The sequence below is a fragment of the Balaenoptera ricei genome, chromosome 9, assembly GCF_028023285.1.
Source record: "Balaenoptera ricei isolate mBalRic1 chromosome 9, mBalRic1.hap2, whole genome shotgun sequence".
Classification (NCBI taxonomy): domain Eukaryota; kingdom Metazoa; phylum Chordata; class Mammalia; order Artiodactyla; family Balaenopteridae; genus Balaenoptera; species Balaenoptera ricei.
Genome location: NC_082647.1, coordinates 13,978,290 through 14,000,451, shown reverse-complemented (window position 1 = coordinate 14,000,451; position 22,162 = coordinate 13,978,290). Strand labels below are relative to the sequence as shown.

The following is a 22,162-nucleotide window of genomic DNA, read 5'->3' as shown; positions in this document are numbered from 1 at the left end:
TTCAGAGTGCATAAGAATCGCCAGGAAGGCTTGTTGAAATACAGATCCCCAGGCTCTCACTCAGCAAGTCTATAGTAAGCTTAGTGTTCGGTACTTTAATGAACTCCCAGATGATTCTGGCATAAGACATTTATGAACCGCCTTTTGAGACACAGTTGTAGGAAGCAGAGAAAGCGACTCAGGGCAGCTGCAGAGTTCATGGCAATTTCTGGCAGGGATCCATGGGAAGGATGTGTGTACGTGTGTGTGTTTGGTAGGGGGAGAGAGGTAGGGCCTGCATGTCAGGTGGGGGTAATGAGAAGCATGTGTCTCATGGCCTCCTTGGAGTGCCAAGTTCAGGCTGGAAGAAGGGGGTGGCGGGCTGGGACTGGAGGATCTGTCTTATGAGGTGTTAGCTTCTTTCCAGACAGGAAGAATCTGGAGGTAAAAGTGGAAAGAAGGAACTGATAAATGTAGAGCGACCTTCCACATTAGGTCACATCAGCTGGACCTCAGAGACTAAAAACCCAAGGCTTTCAGTACAGTGCACTACAGCACAAGAGTGCCACCCTACTGTGGCCCAGAGGGCGGGGGTAAACTCTTCCGCCGCTGAAGGACTGTTGAACACTCCATGTCAAGCCCTCCCCTGCTCTCTCACCTGGCCCACCGCAGCTCCAACGCTCCCGGTTCCATCAACTATTCCTGTGACGGTTGCCAAAGCCTCACTGCTCCCTTGGATCAGCTCCTGACGACCCAGGTCCGCAGAAATAGCAGAGCTAATCATATTAGAAGGTCCACCAATAAAAAATCCTAAAGTCATAAACAGAACAGGTTCTTATTAACATACTATTTGTAACAATGCTAGGAATCTACTGAATAAAGCAAACTCTTAATCCCAATACTCCGATCAGTATGTTGGAGAGAAACGAAAAGAGGGGAAAAAAAATAACCAATAAAAATGGAAACTCCCCCAGATAGTAACGTCTTCGAACTAGTTAGCATCTATTTTTCTCTAGAAAATGGAGCGAACACACAGCTTTCTAATCCTGTGAAGTGTGCATTCATTGACAACTAACTGCACTGGCTTGTCAAATTCTCTTATGGTAGAGGTGCATCGCAGAGCATCTGACTGCCCAAATTCAACCAAACATCTTGAAAAAAAAGAGAGACAGGAGAAAAAGCGATTTCAGTGGTGTAGGGGGTTCTATCTGCCACTGCTCTCGGTGAGGCTGTCCAAGGACAGAGCAGGAGCTGGCCCATGTGAATGTGTTCGTGAGGCTGGATCAGCCCCATGTGCCCCACAGGGCAGGAGCAGCTCCCACTATCCTATGATCTCAAGTTTACAAATAAGACTTCTTCTATAACACGGTCCCTAATTGCACTCAATTGTCACATCTGGGGATCAAGGGAAGAAATTCTGACCAATTCCAACACAGGAGGAAAAACTAGCTATACTGGACCTTCTGAAAGCCTGTGAATTGGTTTCCAATGTGGCATCTTCCTAAGCCACTTCCGCGAGTAACATGAGCAGGTGGGGCAGCAATCAAAAATCTTAGAAAATCTCTGTCAAAAGGGACTGCCTCTGTCACGACAGGACTGAGAAGGTCACACGAGAGCAGAGAAGTAGGATCTGGAGGAAGCATCTTTCCTTTTACCTCTTGAGTTCTCTATAATTATGGTTTTAGCCTTACTCAAATTGAAGGAGAAATCAGTTTCCTTTTTTCCTTTTTCCTTATAGAGGAACGTACAGTGAAATGGAGCCTATGCCATACCTGTGACAGCCATCAGAAGTGCATTGATGGACTTATCATTTGGAGAACCTGTGAGGAAAGACACAGACACAGAACAACCATGTGAGGGGCGCAGTACGTGTGCCCCCACCCAACAGTACACACAGACCCGGGCCTGGATCTCCGTGACCTCACAGATCACTCCCAGGGACAACAGGCGCATACAGCTCCATCACCACGTCCCCCAACTTTTATTTGTAATGTCTGCTTCTTGCTGGTGCTCAAGCTAATGTGACTTCTAAAGGCTACAGGAAAACTCTACTTCTATCTCAGCAGCATCTTAAGGGACATATACCAAACCTAGTAATTACCATCACTCCTCTTTTGAAGTCTTGTCCCCTTTATTGTTTTATGGGCTCTAATGCTGCCACTCTGGAGCATTGCCACTCTTGAACAAAGCATATACACTCCCAAGCAAGCTTTTAAACAAACCAACAAAGCAGAAGAGATGCCAGCTTCCTCCCCAGCACAAATAAAACTATGTGATACTTTCAGCGGCATTTACAGGACAATACAAAGGTCCCATATTATGCCTTTGTGGCTGGTCTCAACTATCCCCCCAGGGCTGATCACTGACTCAAGGCAAATAAATGCCTTAGTCCTAAGAGATGAGGAAAACAGTTGAATTGCAAGGGAATACTCACGACTATATCCAACGAGGGACCCGATGGCCAGAAGCAGACTGAGAGCTAACACCGGGGCTCTCTTCTGTAGCACATCAGAGATGAAGCCTTGCAGAGTTCCACCTTCAAGCACAAAGAGTGCAACCCAATCAATATTTCTAATTTAGCTCAGTTACCTGACTCCTGCTTACCACATAACCCTCCACCTGCGATCAGGATCCTAACACTGGTCTATCCAAAACGACAGCTGACTCTCCTGAAAAATTTCCTCCGTAATTTCCTGTTAGAAAGGTTACCTATTAACTGCCATGATGGCTGATGGGGACGGGACACCACAAATAAGGGAAAATCATCAAAACTACCCCACTGTTCCTTGCTGTTTTTCCTTCTCCAACCAGCTGTGAAGGCTTTTGCTGCTTTTTATTTTAAAAGATAATTAATTAAGAACTGTGCTTCATCGGCTATTAGTAGTAGTGAACATAAAATATTCACTAAACTTAAATGCAGCAATCATGGTTTGGTAATAACTAATAGGTCAATACGTTTAAAAGAAGTGATGTGGATCCTTGAAGCAACGCAGTCACGTTTAGATGCAGTCCTGCTTGGAGTCTAGGGGCAATGGGACACCTGGTACACCCTCATCAGAAGTACGTGCAGGTCTAAAGGCAGCAACCTCACCTTTGGCTCTGGATCTAAGAATAAGGGCACACAAGTTCAAATACAGCAACAGTATATCACCTAAGGATACACTGTGCTTTCATGTGCTCAGGGCAGTTTAGTCTTTCCACACTTCTACATGTAAACATTACAAAAAGGATATTAAGGTTCTGCCATAGCCATATAAGCAGTACCCGCTAACATGCAATCTGTACGTCTGTCTGATTTTAAAGTTTCCTACTTCCTTGTTTACACTTCCAGCTAGAGCAAAAAGTCACTGTTAAAATCTGCTGTGTACAATGAAGCAACTGCAAAACAAAAAAATTAATCCCTGCTATTATTCCTACCTTTATGATCTGACAATCAATACACTAAGCTAGTATGTTTCCCTTCTTTGGCTGCGGTGTGGTATATAAAATGAACACATTCACATCCTAACTTGAATCTCCGACATACAATTTGCTTTACAGCTAAGCTATCGCTGAAAGTGTACAAAAGGGTTACACTTAAAGAGATCAGAGAGAGACATCCCTGCACTTCCCAAGACAAAAGAACTGATCCATCAACAAAGGACTGAGAAAAAAGAGCCCTATAAATCACAGGGCTGCCATAGGCTAGGTCTTCTTTTCTAAGGACTTTTTTTTAAGAGTTTGGCTATTTACTGGTAGGACAGTTTAGGAAAAATAGCTGTGGAATAAGTAATAAAACTTTAAATGATGCCAGATTTCATAACCCAGTAAAATATGACTAGTGACTAATTCTTATTACAGGAAAAGATGTATCACTGGCCTTACCTATAATTCCTCCAACATCGTACCAAATGGACAGCCTGTCGGCTTCAGCCTCCTTCCATCCGAAGTTATTACTCAGATAAAAGGGCAACCAGAAGAAGAAGGAGTAATTCACTAACTTCAAGCAGGCATAGGCCAGTGAATACTATAAGAAAAACATCCAACTACCAGTAAGGAACAAACAGCACAACATAACTACCATTTTAATGTAATTAAACAACAAAACAAAACAGAGGCGTTTGGGGCGAATAGTACCTGATTTTCAAATTAAATGTTTCTACAAATTCCTATTTGCCTGACTTTACCTAGTCTCCCTCTTCTCTTCATCCCCGCTTAGTGTCTAGAAAGGCAGTACAGTAGGCCTCGGGATAAAAAACACATAGGACTACTCCTTAATTGTCCCCCCACTTTCTTCTTTCAGTTCTCTGGTAGAAGCAAACCAGTGTTTTGAACCTGCAAGGCAGGGCACATACTCATATTTCTTTATTTAGATAAAGATAAAAGGTATTCATGCCACTGACTAGCACTAACCATAAGCAAACGAATCCAATAACATCACAGCCTTTATTGCAAGCAGCCAGACTTTTTTGGTTCTTCTGCTTCCTGTGAAGTTAACATTACGGACAATGCGAAGCAATGGGACTGGACGACAGTTCCGAGGTCTAAGAAAAGCATCAACATGAAAACTACTTTCACGCTGCAGTTTCCACAAGCTTTGAGTCAAAAATGAAAGAATAGGATCGTCATGGGTCTTGTGGCTCTAGGTTGAGGAATGAAAGCTACAGCTGCCTTAAGATGGCAGTGGGGCTGAGAATCCTATATTCAACACATTATTACCAGGAAATCCTGACATTTAGCATCAAAGGAAAAAGGGGGAGGAACAGAGAGACTGACTTCAAAGGGTGTCTGGCTAGTATATCCTTCTCCCCGGAGCTGCCAGTTAGTCCCTGGGTATCACTTGTTTTAAAGCAGCTTCCCAGGCAGGGCAGCAGCCACCACCCCCCACCCCCCACCCCCCACCCCCCCCCCCGAGAGCCAAATCCCAATCACGAGTGCATTTTGTCCAGACAGCCTGCCACAAAGACAAAGGAATTAAGTTAACTGGATTTCCTTTACACCCTACCCGTGGCAGGGAACAATAGCTTGTGAAACACAAAGGAATAGCAAAAGAGGGCCATGTTTAGTCACAACAAATCTAAGTTCTGTCTCAGAAATTAACCTATTACCAGCAGAACATTTTAATAACCACTTTAAAAAATACTGATCATTAGCATAAGAACAGGCCCAAAGGAACTTGCATTTCCCTTGTATTACGCATCATCTTTTGGTTGAAGACTTGTGGGAACATACACTTAAATTTTAACTCACACTTTAAACTATCTTGTTTGTAAATGTCAGTTCTCTTAGCTTGGGGGCAGGTAGAAGGGAACTGTAAAGTATGAAATAGGACAACCTGCAGACTCTGAATTTAACTGAGGGGTTACGTTCATAGAGCACCATTAAACAATAAAATAAAAAAGGTGCTTGTTCACAATATAATAACCTAGCGTTACAGACCCCAGGGAGGACTGGTAGACCTTCTGTCCATAGGAAGGGGAACTGAGACACGAGGACGGGCTGAGTGACTTACCCCAGGCCGAGTTAATGGGTAAGCTGGCAACATAACCTAGGCCTCTTAACTTCCACTCCCACGCTAGAGCGCCCGAAACACCAAGACAGAAAAACTGCAGCAGAAGGGATTCAGTTTAGACATCAGGAAAAAACCTAACTGTAAAGGTTGCGGAAACACTGGAATGCATTACCAGGAAATACTGTGGAGTATTCTGCTCTGGACCTTTTAACAGAAGGGCAAACTTTTTTTCCCCTAGAATAGTAAGAATATAGGCAAATCAAACAGACCTAACGAACCACTCAAACCTCTCTTGGGCTATTTATAACTCTATAAGACTTCAACAGGCCAAAAGGTATATATTTAAAAATATCAATTTTGCCTTCTTACTCGAAGGCTAGACCACGGTCAGCAAATTCCAGCTCACGGGCCAAATACGGCCAGGCCCATCTGTTCCATATCGTCCATAGACTCCTTTCCTCTACTGAGTTGAGCGATTGTGGCAGAGACTGTACGGTGCCCCCAAAAGCTGAAAACATTTACTAACTGGCTCTGCACAGAAAAGGTTTTGCCAACCCCTGCATTAGATTTCAGATAAAACTTCAAGTGGTGCCAATACAGAAACAAGCTGAGGGCCAATATTCGCTACTCCTCTGAACATATATTCCTAAGATAAAGTCTGAGAGAGAAGCGAAATACTTCAAGATGCTTTATCCCAGGCAGAGTTACTATCCAGGCTATAACATCTCACTGGCTGTGGTGAGGAGATTTGAACAGGCTTTACCGCTATAACTCCGGGAAGGCAGCAAGCCTGGTAAAAGCTTATCGCCTTGACTTGGGTAATAGTCTTGTCTTCTTGGATTGAATAATTAGGCTCAGCTTCATCTTCATTTTCAGCACCACTAATTAATGGCCTGTGCGAGTCTTCTTCAAAATTTTCTTCGGCCTCAATACCTGGGAGACCTACAACAAGAGTGACAGCCATGTTTACAGAGGGCCCTCCAGGCGCCCAGCACTGGGCTAAGTGCTTTGCATGCATCATTACTTACGGGGTCCATGTTATTTTTATTTCCATTTTACAGAAGAAGCTACTAAGGTTCAGAGTCCAAGGTCAATTAAGGTCACACAGCTAATGAGCCACAAACCCAGGCCTCTAATTCTCCTTGACCTGGCTTCAAAGCAAAGCTTTTTCAACTACATCACACTATCTCTCTTACATAATACCAAAAAAACCATTAATTACGTGCTCTTAAACTGACATGTCTCTTTAGTATACTCAAAAGAGAGAAGAATCATACATCTATCTGCTTCTGTGGTTTCACTTGTACACGTTCTGTATTTAACCACAGATAAGTATCACACTAAATTATTTTTATGAAGGAAAATAAATCTGTCTCAAGAAGTGAAATTCGAAATACATCCATGCTAATTTCTAGCCAGCATCTCCATTATGAAACCCATTTGCAAATGATGAGTTTTCCCTGAATCTATAAAAAGGTGAGCCTCACTCCCTCAAACATTTGCAGCTGTGCCAGGCGAGGCCGCAGCGTGGACAGGATACAAACAGCGATACTGCTCCTTGAATTCACTGAAAGGAGCTCACAGTTCTCCTAGCAAGAAAGAGACGGGCTGTTCTGGCCACAGGTTTCTCTTTGCCTGTAACAGTAAGACGTTCTGAGTAGAAGAGCAGCTTCTCACCAATTTCTTCGGGTGATACCAAGAGTCCAAAGAAGATGATGATCCCACCAGCAAACTGCACAGCCGCCGTCACCAGAAAGGCATACTGGAGGGGGAAGGGAAAGGTGCTCCTGACGCATCTGAGATGCTCATTAAAGGCACATTCATTAGAGGCACACGGGGGGGAGGACGGGGCGACTGGGAAGGAAATGAGCGCTGAGCGCCTAGCCTGTGCCAGGCACTGAGCTAAGTGTTTTACTTGTGTTTTCTCACAAGTTTTTCCCAGTGACTCCATGGGGCTCAGAGAGGATAATCAAGGTCCGCTGGACACTGAGTGGTACTATTACGATCGTGAAATCAGAACTAGCTCCAAAAATACTCCTCCTTACACTACTCGGCCTCCTACAAAAGACAGTATCTGCCCTAAAAGACATTTTCCAGTTGAGGGGATTAAACAGTACACAAAATAATAGTATAAGGCAGCATGTAGCTGAATAAATGAGAAGGCCCAGTCCTAATAGGAAACAAACAGGAACTGAATTCAGAAGAAGGAAACAGCTAAAGAGGTTGAAGGAGGGAGACAATGCTTTAGGGAGCAGCTGAAAATCACAGCAATTGACCACCTTTCCTGGCACGGCTGAGGCAAAGGCACCAGCACCGGGTGGGAGGGAGATGGAAAGCCTTCTGCATGGTGGGAGCTGAGAGCTTCTGCTGGGGGTAACAGGGAAGAACACTGACTTGGAAAGGTGCTATCCAGATGAAAGACTCAGGAGCCAGGCTGCATCGCTGAATTTTATTTTATTTAAGAGTGGAGCCTGATGCGGATAGACAGGTGACAAGATTAGTTTTTCCAGAAGTCAAATCTGGGAGCAGCACGTAGGGTGAACTGAAATCCCCATCTGAGCCAAGTAGTACAATCCAGGTGTGAAGCTAAGAAACCCGGGAAAAGGTGGATGTGAACACAGGAAGGACGTCCCACTGGCCCTAACTAGACCAGAATTCTTCAGGGACCAAACACTTGGTGAGCAGCTTAAAAATGTATCTGCTTTTCAAAAGAGCAATTTACTTTTAATTATTAGGGTTCTGAACAGGCAATAGGTTGACATGATTCAAGCAACAAAAAGTAGAAGATGTATAGTTAAACCCTCCCTCCCATCCCTTCTCCCAGCCATTCAATTCTCATTTTTCCAACATATAAAAGCACTGTTATTTCATTTTTACTTTCCAGAGATTGTTTTGGAAACATACAAGCCAATACAACAGATACTCTTTAATTCTTCCTCCATGTCACACAAATGGCAGCATTCAACACATACGGTTATGCACCCTTGCTTTCTTCACTTAACACACCATTGAGCTGTTTCCCTGTCAGGACATTAAGGGCTGCATAATTCTATTTCACAGCTGCACAGCATTCCACTGAATAGGAGTTCCTTGGTATAACTATTTCCCTTTTGGTTGACATCTGTTACCAATCTTTTGCTATTACAAATAATGCTGAAGTAAATAACCTTGTAGATGTATCTCTTTGTACATGTTGAAGTATATTCACCAATGGGATTAATTCACAGATGTGGAACTGCTTGGTGAGAGCCATTATAATTTTGATAGACCATACTGACCCCAAGAGGGATTATTTACTCTCCCATCTGCAATGCCTGTTTTGTCACATCCTCATAAACGCGTTATCAAACTTTTGGGTTTTTACCAATCTAATAAGTATACGGTGTTGTTTCTTTTCTTTTTTTTTTTTACAGTGTAGTTTTAATTTGCATTTCTCTGCCGACTAACACCTAAACTCCATAAGGGTAGAGATTTTTGTCTCTTGGTCAGGGCTCTATTCTTTACTGCCTTGGGGCACTTAGAGGAGCTTAAAAATATTTACTGAATGAATGAATAAATTCTGAGTGAAGTGGAATACCCTGTCGTATGTTTACAAGCCATTTCTATTTCCTTTTCATGAACTACACATTCAAATCCTTTACCTTTCTGTGTGTTGGTCTTTTTCTTATCAATTTGTGGGCATTCTTTATATATTAAGGAAATTAGCTCTTTATCTGTAATATGAGTTGCAAATACTTTTCCCCAACTGATATGTCCTTAGGTTTGTTTTTCCATGATTAATTTTTCTAACATGTTTGAACTTACCAAAAGTTTGTCCACTCTTAATACAAACCTTGCCCCACCCAGACATAGCTCTAGGTCATTTTAAGTGGTCACAGGATTATTTCCTAAAATAGAAAATATATTTATATACTCACAAAAAAGCTAGAAAGAAACACCTACCTCATAACCATACTGCAGAACAGAAGAAGCTAGACATGCTCCCAAAATATTGCCCACTGAGGCACAGGCACTCCAGAGACCAAAAACAACTCCTCGTCTATGATGGGAACAGTGCAAAACAGAAGACAATAGAATCAGAAGGGATTTTGTGTGCAGTTCAAATACAAAATGGCCAAAATAGTGCAGGTTCGCATTACAAAGAATCAATATTCTATATTAACGTTATTTTAAAGTACACCCAAATGGCAAAACATCAGGTAGGTCTCTTCTAACTCTAAGATTCTATTATAAGTTCAATTTGGGGCTCACTGAAAAACACCATTAAGAGAATTTAAAAAGACAAGCCACAGACTGGGAGAAACTATTTGGATATCACTTGTCTGACAGAAGACTTGTCACTGGAATATAAAGAACTCTCAAAACTCAATAATGTAAAAAACAGACAACACAATAAAATGTTAAAGAGTATAAATCTACAATAATCTCAAATACAAAGTTTCTGAAAAGGGGGCAAAAGATTTTAATAAACACTTCACACACACAAAAAATAAGATGTGGAAATCCCTGGTGGTGCAGTGGTTAAGAATCCACCTGCCAGTGAAGGGGATACGGGTTCGATCTCTGGTCCAGGAAGATCCCACATGCCATGGAGCAACTAAGCCCGTGTGCCACAACTGCCTGTGCCCTAGAGCCCGCAAGCCACAACTACTGAGCCCGTGTGCCACAACTACTGAGCCCGTGCGCCCTAGCACCCGTGTGCCACAACTACTGAGCCTGCGTGCTGCAACAAGTGATGCCCGTGCGTGTAGAGCCCACGCTCCGCAACGAGAAGCCACCGCAATGAGAAGTCCACGAACCGCAACCAAGAGTAGCCCCCGCTCGCCGCAACTAGAGAAAGCCCGTGCGCAGCAACGAAGATCCAACACAGCCAAAAAATTTAAAAAATAAAAAATAAGTTAAGATGCAAATAAGCACATGAAAAGATGCTCAACATCATCAGACATTAGGGAAATGCAAATTAAAACCACAAGGAGGTATCACTACACACCTCCTAGAATAGCTAAAATCAAAACACACTGAGCATACCAAGTGTTGGCAAGGATGTGTAGCACCTAGAATCCTTATACTCTGCTGGTGGGAATGTAAAATGGTTCAACCACTTTAGAAGAAATTGCCAGTTTCTTAAAAAGATAAACACACACCTATCATATGATCCAGCCATCCTACTCCAAGGTATGTATCCAAGGGAAATGAAAGCATATGTCCATACAAGGATTCATGAACAAATATTCACAGTAGCTTTACTAGTAAAAACCGAAAACTAAAAGCCTGAATGTTCACCAATAGGTGAACAGATAAATTGTGATATAATGGATGACTCCTCAGCTATAAAAAGGAATGAACTATCAATGCAGACATGAATTAATCTCAGCATTACTGTGCCGAGTGAAAGAACACAGACAAGAAGACATACTGCATGATTCCATTTATATAAAATTTTAGAAAATTCAGATTAAAGTGACAGAAAGCAAATCAGTGGTTGACTGGAGATGGCAGTGGGATGGAGGAATTACCAAGGGGCACGAGGAAACTTTGGGGGTGATGGATATGTCATTATCTTAATTGTGATGATACTTTTACGGGTGCATGCATGCCAAAACTCATCCAACTGTACCCTTTGAACGTGTGCAGCATATTGTATACCTCAATAAGGCCATCAAAAAAAAATGGATATGTGGATGAAGAGTCTGTGGAAGGGAAACTAGCTATTACAATAGTCCTGGAGAAAAACAACTAGCTCTGGACTTAGGCAATGGCAGTAGGGCTGGTGAAGAAAGAAAAAGACAAAAAAAAAGCAGTTAAGAAAAATTAATTTTTTTAACATATAATTTTGTGTATTAGGACTTCCCTGGTAGCGCAGTGGTTAAGAACCCGCCTGCCAATGCAGGGGACACGGGTTCAAGCCCTGGTCCGGGAAGATCCCACATCCCACAGAGCAACTAAGCCCGTGCACCACAACTACTGAGCCTGCGCTCTAGAGCTCGCGAGCCACAACTGTTGAGCCCATGTGCCACAACTACTGAAGCCCGCACACCTAGAGCCCGTGCTCCACAACAAGAGAAGCCATCGCAATGAGAAGCCCACGCACCACAACGAAGAGTAGCCCCCGCTCGCCGCAACTAGAGAAAGCCCGCGCGCAGCAACAAAGACCCAACACAGCCAAAAAATAAATCAATAAATAAATTTATTTTTTTTAAAAAAGTATGTTACATTTTAAAAAATAAAATAAAAAAATAAATTTGTATTTTATTCTACTTTATATTAATAACACACAGTGTTAGGTCTAGGTTCTTCAGCTCTTTCAACATTTTTATAACCTCACTGAGACAGAAGGAATCTTAGAAATGAACAGGTAGACAACATTTAACAGTGAAAACTAAAGTCTTTTCAGAAGTCCCAGCTCTGCCACTTCCAGCTGGGTGATCTCCAGCAAGTCCCAGCCCAGGCTCAGGGCTCTCATCTGGAAAGCGCTGTGCTCCTCAAAGGACTGAGTGCAGTGACAGAGTTGACAGTTTGGGCCTGCAAGGGTGTACCTACTAGTACTACCTGCCTCAATGTGTTTTAAAAAACTATGACCCCGACAACGGGAGGAGGGACACGACTCAGCCAAGGTAATAGCTTTCCAAGGCAACGTCCTCAGTGGATCACTTAATTCCCCAACTTTTTTCACTTGGAAATCAAATGATTTGAACTAGATAATCTCTATGTTCTCCCCAGTGTGAAAATGCCCCAAGCCTCTAAAACCTGAAACCTACCAAGAGCGTCCTAGAGGGCCTGAATAACACTGGCTGACCAAAGGCATGATTTCAGAAGAAACTGGTTGAAAACGACTGTGACTTTAAGTTATCATAGTTTTATTAGTACTTTGTGGTTTATTGTTACATTTCACAGGAAGAGTCACTGTGCGTCAGGCAATGCATCATTGATTTCACTTACTAGTGTTATTTGCTTAAAAACAAACTGTCTTACTTTCAAAAGTAAACTGTAATGGCTTTCTTGAATTTGTTGTCTTTGTGACTGAGCCAGAGAAATAATCAAGAGGTCAGCCTACTCAGTCACTGCCACCTACCACCCACCAAATGTCACCCAATTTATAAAAGTTCAGATAAGGATTATCTCAAAATGATACATGTCAAAGTGATTATCTTTGAAGTGACAGGATTTCAGGTGGTTTTGCCTTTATTTCTCTGTGTTCATTTACAGTATCTGGTTGGGCTACAATAATCAAGTAACCTTTGTATAATTTTCAAAAATCATGATTGGAAAGAAGTTATGTTAAAAATCTTAATAAAAATAAACAACATGCAAGCGGACAGCATCTCCTACTCCAAAAGAAAACTAAAGTATCCCGGGGGAATGAGCACCTCCGAAAATCAATTCTGTTAAACCAGTGACACTAGAGTTGGAAAGAACTGGAAATCACTAGCACACTGAACATAATCAGAGCATTCTCGGTAAGCGGTGCTGATTCTAACCACAAGGCACTTTACAGGTGAACTTTCACAACAACACAGAGATCATTAGCCAGCAAGCACCTCTACTCCGACTATGAAACGGGGGAAGCTGGAAAACCGAGAGGAGTTGGTCAAAGCATGCACTGATCACCGCGGCGGGTGGATAATGCCTGCTGTGTACACTGGTCCCTACGTAAAAGCGTAAACAAACAAAAAGTATACAGCCATCGATGAAATAAATGTGCATCTCACAACACATAAATATTTATCCAGGACAAATGATAGAAATCCAAATTAACAGTATTCCCAAAGGCAGAGTGTCATAAACAATGATAAACAACAAAGGCAGAGTGCCACAAACAACAATAAACAACAAAGCCAAGTCTTTGGGTAGCTCAACTTATTTTCCATCCTGTAAATTACATATGGGTCTTCTTGAGTGGCAGCAGGTGCCCATCCTCAAGCCATGGCCCCCGCCACACACACACAAACTCACATACAACTGATAAGTACTTAAAGGTTTATGGGAAAAATGGCCAACTTAACTAAGCCCCAAAGTTTGGCATTCTTCATCTGCATCTTCCTTTTTTTTTTTTTTAAAGGGAACTTTGGGTTTTTTAATTTATTTATTTACTTTTGGCTGCGTTGGGTCTTCATTGCTGCGCACAGGCTTTCTTTTGTTGTGGCGAGCGGGGACTACTCTTTGATGCAGTGCGCAGGCTTCTCATTGCGGTGGCTTCTCTTGTGGAGCATAGGCTCTAGAGTGCACGTGCTTCAGTAGTTGTGACTCGCAGGCTCAGTAGTTGTGGCGCACGGGCTTAGTTGCTCCGTGGCATGTGGGATCTTCCCGGACCAGGGCTCAAACCCGTGTCCCCTGCACTGGCAGGCAGATTCTTAACCACTGCGCCACCAGGGAAGCCCCATCTGCATCTTCTTGAAGCCTTTGCTCTGTGACCTTAGGGCAAGCCCCATGGATAACTTCTGGCCTCCGTTTTCTTATCTTTAAGAAGGTTAAACTAGATCACTGAGTCTCAGAAAAAGGGAAAGCAAAACCCACAGGAAGATACATGATGAGATGGCATGTGAGATTTCTGTTATTACGGTGTGTTATTTATGTTCTCTAAAGGGAAGATTTAAAAAAAAAAAAAAATTTGAGACGTACGGCTTTAGCCACACTCAAAATCTGACCATGGACAGGAGACTGCTGTGAATGAGTCCCACAGGCTAGACCATCTCCAGGGTCCACATTATTTCCAATGTACTTTGACATGAAACCTCCTCTCCCGGCTGCTCTAAACTTTCTAAAATAGAGGGAAGACGTGGGTGGTGTCGAAGGGATCAAGTGCATTGACTGACAAGTCTTGAACAATCCCATATTAAAACTACTTAAATAGAGAAATGAAAGAAGGAGGAAGTGGCATACCCAGCTTTCCCAAACCAGTTGCCCATAACAGCAACGACGCAGGGCCAACCAGTGGACTGCAGCAGGCCATTCACGATCCACAGGCTGCAGTACAGCCCCTTGTTGTAGAAATGTAGCCATTCTGTGAGAGTGCCAAAGACAAACACCTTAGAGAAGAAGAAAGAAAAAGACACGTGTAACATCTGCGGGGACACCCCAACTAAAGACCCTATGTGAAAGATACAGTCAATGTCTGGGGCCTGAGAGACGTGTGGCCGACTCTTCAGATGCTCCTGCCCAGAGCAGCGCTGAGTGAGACCACCACCAAACCACCCCCACCAGAGAGGCAGAGATGGCAGAGCGTAAAACGCAACGAGGACCATCCTTCCAACTTGCATCTTCAACTCTAAAAGGTTAAGTCCCCATTGTTGGACCTCTTTTTACATCTATTTCCCTTTCCTCTTGTTTATGGAAGACAGCTCTGGGGACTACCTGACTTCACACGTTTAAATATCGTTAGAACAGCCCAGGCACATCATGGGGACCAGAAAGCGCCAGCTATTATTAACGCCGTGCCTAATAAGTGCAGCAGCGTAACTCGTGATTGGCTCAATCATTTGGTGGCATTCATCAAAGGACTGCTTTTTTCCAGGCATTCTGCTCGGGGTGGGCATTTTATTTGTAGTCAGTCTCCTTCGGGAATATTTGGCATGGGTTTCAAAATGGTATGTCTAATACTGTATGATTCCAGTTATATGACATTCTGGAATGAGCAAAACTATAACGACAGAAAATCAGTCGGTGCCTGCCAGAGGGTGGGGGCGGGAGGAAGGGTGGCAGTTACACAACTACACTCATTTGTCAGAATTCAGGAGTATACACTAAAAAGGGTGAGTTTATTGAGTTTATGTACATACTTCAATTTTTCAAAAAATGTAAAAAAAAAAAAAAACAAACAAGAATGTATACAGGTTTAAAAATAGTATGTATATATGTGTGGGTGAGCAGCTTGTGAATAAATAAAGTGCTTCAATCTCTGAAATAGAAAAAGAAGTTTTTCCCCATACACAAATGGCAGACATTGAAAAACAGTAATAGAGTCTAACTAAACTCCACGCTTTCATTCAATCAACAAAAATTTATCACCAGATGCTTGTAAGCAAACAAAGATGAATCAAATATGGATCTTGCCCTCTATAGCACTTAATACACCAGGCACTGTTCCAAATGCCCCACACATAGTAACACACACAACCCTCACTGCAACCCCAGGTGGAGGTATTCAGAAGGGAAGGCTGAAGCACACAGAAACCGTAGCTGGAAACTCCCGGGGAAGGACTGAAACCCAGGCGGTGCAGGTCTGGGCAAGTCTGTGGTCTTAATCACCCCGCTGCAGACTCCTAGGGAAAGCAAGACTGACACAGAAATAAGCAGGCTGAGCAGCAGACAAGACAAGTGCCTTCAAAGAAATCCAGGCACGGGAGCTCAGGACAGGGAAGGATAACTTCCGGGAGTGGGGCTGGTAAAGTAAGGCATAATGAAACAAGAGTCATTTGGCCAATGACTTGAAGGAGACGCTGAGTTATACTGTCAAGAGTTGAAGAGAGAGCATTCAAGGCAGGAAGAACAGCAGGAACAACAGCCGTGAGGTAGAAGGGAGCAGGATATGTTAGGGCCACAAAAGGTGTTGATAGTTTGATCTGGGAGAGCAGAGAGGTGAAGCACAGGACAGACATGACTGTGGAGGCGGGCTGGGACCAGGTTCTCAGGAGCACTGGATGCCAGGCGAGTTATGCTTTGATTTTGCTGGTGACTGAGAATCAAGCAAGGGGCATGACTGAAGTCATACTTTAAGGACATACCTAAGCGAAAAGGCACAGAAGGGATTAGAACACTGAAGATTAATTTTTCTATTCTATTCTATATACAGAAGTGGGGGATTGCTTGGATTGTAAAATACCTGGCTGAGATAACAGTAATAGTAATAAGAATAACACCTTTCAACTTACCACTAATGCAGAGGAGCACATGCCAAAAGACAGAACCCATCGCAAATTAAGCCGATCCCCAATGATACCACTGATGAAAAGGCCCTAAAAATAAAGCATTTTATTTTATAGCTCTGGATAACAACACAGCCTGGAAAAAGTAAAACGCATTCCAAAGCAAACGAGGCAAACAAAACACAAAAATTAAATCTCATTCTCATGCCTAGCCTAGCTATCTAAATCAGTTTCACTAACATTTCAAGAAATGACAATTGTTTCTGCACACTATACTGTAAACACTTCATGCACCAAGACAGTACAATTCAGTGCAAATTTCCATTCTATTTGATCCCCTAACTGCCTAAGACACTGAAAAGAAAAGAAAAGAAAAAAAAAAAAACCAAAGAATAATTCTAATAAAACAAGCACACAAATATGTTTCCTCTTCTAGAACAGATGAACTCCTAAACATCAGTTACCTGCTTTCCCAAAGGGATTCCTCTTAGCCATTTGCGTTCTGAATTAAGATGTTACGTGTCCTGCAGAACAGAAGCTTCGGGGGCACATGCACTGCCTGTTTAATCTGACCCTTGGGTTTCATGACATCACGAGGCAAGGAGAGCACGGAGGCAGAGACGATAATTAGTTGAAGAGAGGCGCAGATGCTCCGCCTTCTGCTGTCCTCCCACTGAGTGGCAGGAATTAAAATGCCGAGATCATGGCAGTAAGGCAGACCAAAGAGCTAAGGGCAATGCACTTTAGGTTTCTTCCACAAATATGTAAAATGAATAAATGTCTTGACTAAATACCTAAATTCAGATACAAGTGTTTCTAGGAAATTGACTATATTATCAATATAATATAGCTGTATAAATATATCTATATTAGAGAAAATTTAGATGATAAACGGCATAATAAATGTTTCTCCCTCATTATTGTCAAGTTTTCACTACCTCAGAAGAGGCACCCGCAAACATTAGAGAAGAGTCTATGTTCTATAGCTCCAATTCACAGGGTCTTACACTATATATAGCGGGGGGTGGGGGTGGTGCGGGACAGTGGTGAAGAAAATCTCTCAATTATGTTTCAGATTAGGCAACCAATTTATTCTGTATTGCTCCAAAGGTCCACACAATACCTGGCAGTTACAGAAGGAAATGCAGCTCAATATAAAGAGCTATGATCACTGGTTTTTCATGGCATTTATCTTTTATCTCCTAAACCTATTTAATCCTATAGACAAGTATTATCATCATAACTCTATATCATCATAACTCTGTAGGTAAGGAAACTAAATATCAAAAAAAAGTTAAATTCCATTTTGATACGAAGCTTATCATAGCTAGTTGGTGGTGGTGAGCTAGTGGTTCCGTGAGACGACACAGCCTCTTCTAAGGCTGAAGGAGAAGCATCACTGGGAGTGCTCCTGCCAAAGCCAAGCGATCCTATATTGGGATTTTGTACAGAAAAGGCTGGCCTGATCATCAGAAAATCTACAAGCAATAAATGCTGGGGAGGGTGTGGAGAAAAGGGAACACTCTTGCACTGTTGGTGGGAATGCAAATTCCCACAGCCACTATGGAGAACAGTATGGAGGTTCCTTAAGAAACTAAAAATAGAACTACCATACGACCCAGCAATCCCACTACTGGGCATATACCCTGAGAAAACCATAATTCAAAAAGACACATGCACTCCAATGTTCGTTACAGCTCTATTTACAATAGCCAGGTCATGGAAGCAACCTAAATGTCCACTGACAGACAAATGGATAAAGAAGATGTGGTACATATATACAATGGAATATTACTCAGCCATAAAAAGGAACGAAATTGGGTTGTTTGTAGAGACATGGATGGACCTAGAGACTGTCATACAGAGTGAAGTAAGTCAGAAAGAGAAAAATAAACATTGTATATTAACGCATATATGTGGAATCTAGAAAAATGGTATGGATGAGCTGGTCTGCAAGGCAGAAACAGAGACACGGGTGTAGAGAACAAAGGTATGGACACCAAGGGGGGAAAGCAGGGGGAGCGGGGTGGGATGAACTGGGAGATTGGGATTGACATGTATACACTAATATGTATAAAATAGATAACTAATAAGAACCTGCTGTATAGCACAGGGAACTCCACTTCACTGTACAGTAGAAACTAACACAACATTGTAAAACAACTGTACCCCAATTAAAAAAAAAAAAAAAAAAAAAAAAAAAAGGCTGGGCTGAGAAGCTAGGCTAAATGATCCAAGATCTGCTCCAACTGTGTCTATAAGTTTCCTCTTCAAAGAAAAGATATTCTAGGAACCGCCCAAATAAACATTTGGAGATTACTTTGGGACTTTCACCCAGTATTTCACATCACCTGCACATTTATACCTAAAAGGCTTTTTTATAACTGGACACATTTTAAAGATAAACAGTAAGACGCTGGGGAGAAAAGGTCAGACTGCTCCCCCGGGGGCACAGCTCCAGCTATCGCCACCACTGCTCTAATTCGGCAGCCACCACAGACATTCCCTAAGGCCAGACAGAGACTCTGGCTGCCCGATCCCAGGACACTTCCTCAGCCAGAGCTGGCCCCGGCCATCCCGGTTCCGCTCCCAGGACAATGCCACCCTCTCGTGGTTCTCCTGCTCCCTCTCAGCCTCCCGGGCCCATCCCTCATCTTCCCCACCTCGAAATACTGGAAGCCCCCCCCAGCCCCGGCTCAGTCTTCCTACCTCCTCCCCGTCCTTATCAACTCTCCTGACGATTTTCATCCAGTCTCATAATTTAAAAAATCATCTACGGGACTTCCCTGGTGGTCCAGTGGTTAAGACTCCACACTCCCAATGCAGGGGGCCCGGGTTCAATCCCTGGTCAGGGAACTAGATCCCACATGCATGCTGCAACTAAGAGTTTGCATGCCGTAACTAAGGAGCCCACGAGCCGCAACTTAGGAGCTCTCCTGCCACAATTAAGAAGCCCACGTGCTGCAAATAAGAAGCCAGCAAGCCACAACTAAGACCCAGCACAACCAAATAAATAAATAAATAAATAAATTTTTTAAAAATAAAAAATCATCTATACGTGAAGGGCTCTGAAATCTCCACCTACACTCAGGCCTCTGCTCTTCACGAGGTCCTCCCCGGCCGTCCTACATACACGACAACCCCCCCCCCCCCCACCGCCCCGGCCTGGCTCTTTGCCACAGCACTTACCACCTTCGAATACACTCAGTCGTTTACTTATTTATAGCATTTTGTTACCATTTGTCTCCCTCAGCTCCCACTCAAGAAGAGAAGCTTAAAAAAGAATAATAAGCTTTATGAAGGAAGGGATTTCTCCTGTGATGCTCACTGATGAATTCCCCATCGACTAGAAAAGTACCTGGCACGTGCTCAGCACATGCTAGGTGCTCAAAAAATATGTGTCGAATGGAGGAATAGAGGGATGGGAAGGACACAAAACATAAACTCTCCTCAGTCAGCAAATTCAAAATCCCTTGCCAACTTCATAAGGTTTGGAGTAATTTTACATTTTTCCTCAACGTAAAAGCCTAGAGTTCTGAAACTTACCACAGCATAGGAGAAGAGGAAGATGGTGTCAAGTGTTCCGAGGAAAAGAGTGGCTTCCTCTGCACTGGGAAACAGATGGTTGCTGCTCCAGATCTGCAGTCACACAAGAACCAGTCAGTCCCGCTGGTCCAAAGCACCTTCACACACAACTACCACCCGCCCCCGCATCACCGGGTGGTGATGCTGAAAAGAGCAAATCAGCCCTCTGTACATGAGGGAAACACATATGCAAAAAAGGTCCACAAGGCCAACGTCATTTGCATAACACTAAAATGTTATTTGCTTTTTCCCTTTGACTTTTCCATTGATGGTGCAAAAGCAGTGGTGGGTAAAACTCCTGTGCCTTAGCACAGATCAAGGCGGTTACACAACTGTACTATTAATCACTGTATTCTTTAATGCCACGCAGTTTAAAAAAAAACAAAGGCAATTTCACTTAAGAATGTCCTTGGCACATGCTAGACGCTCAACAAATATTTGTCGAGCAGTAAAAATTATTGATTTTATTAAATCTGGCCCGAGTACATTTTTTTAAATATTTCGTGTGATGAAGCAGAAAATATGCATACAGCACTTATGCACACCAAAGTATGATGGCTAGCTTGAGAAAACTGTCTGAGCTGCAAGCTGGAATGTCATTTTTACTTGAAAGAGTGACTGACAAACAAACCCTAGTTATTCAGATTTGGGTATTTGGCAGATATTTCCTCAGAAAAGAATGAAATGAGCCTGTCACTTCAAGATCCATTCAAAGTACAAGACAGACAAATGGATCTTAATGCAAGTGTATAAAAAAGTTAATGAATACAGTTTCAGATTCCACATTGTAACTAACCTTTAAGAAATTGCCTCTTGTCAAATTCTCATGTAGTATCAAAGACAAATATCCACAATTAACAAAAAAGGCTATTAAAATACTTCTCCCCTTCCTACTATGTATCTGTGAAAGCCAAATTCTCTTCATATACTTTAAAGGATCAAGCTGCAAGAGACTGAATTCAGAAGCAGACATGAAAACCCACTGTCTTCTATTGAGCCAGACATGAAGAGATTTGCAAAAATGTAAATCAATGCCACTCTCCTTATTAAGTGATTTTTTTCCATTTTGAAAGTCATTTTTCACTAAATGTTATTTATGTTAACGTGTTATGGGTTATTTAGTTCATTTAAAAATAATTTAAAACCAATGTATTTTTCTTCAATGTCTTGGTTTTAATTTCTAAAACCGTAAGTCTCTATAAATACAAACCCATAGCTCTTTGGGGTCTCCAGACCAAAAAGTTGTTATACTAAATGATTTCTGAGATGGGTTATTATAGAAAATTTGACTTTGGAATATTAAAGAGAAAAATCACAATCAGCAACTTAAAACACACTCTACCTTTTAACAGAAAGTAAAATCCTCAAATTGTAAGAGAATATATAAAGTGTGATCCTAAAGCATTGTGACTCACTTCCATGAGGCTTAACGCCAACAGTCTTGTTACTTTCCCTCACACACTGCTTTCATGAGCGATAAGAAAGCAGCTCACACGGCTGAGACCCATCAGTATTTCAGTGTGCCAACTTGGGGCCCGAAATATCTCCAATTAGAGTTATTTTGCCACCTTCCTCTCTAACCACAATCTTTGATCCCTGATGCCATCCAGGCTCAACAGGACCCAGAATTAAGCCCTGTGGGGCACACACCAACGTGAGGAGCTCACATTCAAGCAGTTGCTCCGAGTTTCAGGATTTTTTTCTTTACTCTTACGAGAAGCCACCAAAATCTCCCTGCAGGTGCGGCTGCCACAAAAACTGACAGGTTTCAAACAGCTTTTTTCTGTTTAAAATTCAGCTGAAATACACTTCTGACTGCCTACTTAACAAGTGTAAACAAACCCCAAAACTAAAAAAAAAAAACCAAAAAAAGCAGGACTAACAAAAAGATTCAGAAAATAGGATAAAAGAGAAAAGGCTAGTGAAGAAAGTTAACATCGATAATACAGCTATACGAACAGGAGAGGAGATGACTGTCTTGAGGAAAACTGTGTGAGTCGACAGCTGAAATGTCATTTTTACTTGTAAGAGTGACTGACAGACAAACTCTAGTTATTCAGATTTGGGTACGTGGCAGATATTTCCTCAAAAGAGAATGAAATGAACCTGAAGGTCATCAACAAAGTGACTTTAAGGTGCTCAAATCTCACCCGCTGGCCTGCACATATGCACAACTGCCATGTGAAAGGACCGGCCTTTAAGTGTGGAGGCCTTTCTTGTGTTGTCAGGGGAGGGCCTGCATTAA

At 42.4% G+C, this 22,162-nt stretch overlaps 1 protein-coding gene across 2 annotated transcripts in view; it reads right to left on the bottom strand.

Annotated features, from left to right (window-relative positions):
• Nucleotides 1–22,162, bottom strand: part of SLC37A3 (solute carrier family 37 member 3) — a 42,724-nt gene that overhangs the window by 5,590 nt on the left and 14,972 nt on the right. The window contains exons 4-13 of one of the 2 annotated variants that reach the window (XM_059933227.1): nt 19,879–19,971; nt 16,339–16,422; nt 14,351–14,496; nt 9,413–9,509; nt 7,148–7,232; nt 6,234–6,412; nt 3,844–3,985; nt 2,414–2,515; nt 1,752–1,799; nt 638–789 (exon numbers count right to left, since the gene is read on the bottom strand). In XM_059933227.1, coding sequence (XP_059789210.1) covers nt 638–789; nt 1,752–1,799; nt 2,414–2,515; nt 3,844–3,985; nt 6,234–6,412; nt 7,148–7,232; nt 9,413–9,509; nt 14,351–14,496; nt 16,339–16,422; nt 19,879–19,971 — 1,128 coding nt within the window. The remainder of the gene's footprint in view (nt 1–637; nt 790–1,751; nt 1,800–2,413; nt 2,516–3,843; nt 3,986–6,233; nt 6,413–7,147; nt 7,233–9,412; nt 9,510–14,350; nt 14,497–16,338; nt 16,423–19,878; nt 19,972–22,162) is intronic. The other variant, XM_059933228.1, reaches the window with a different exon arrangement.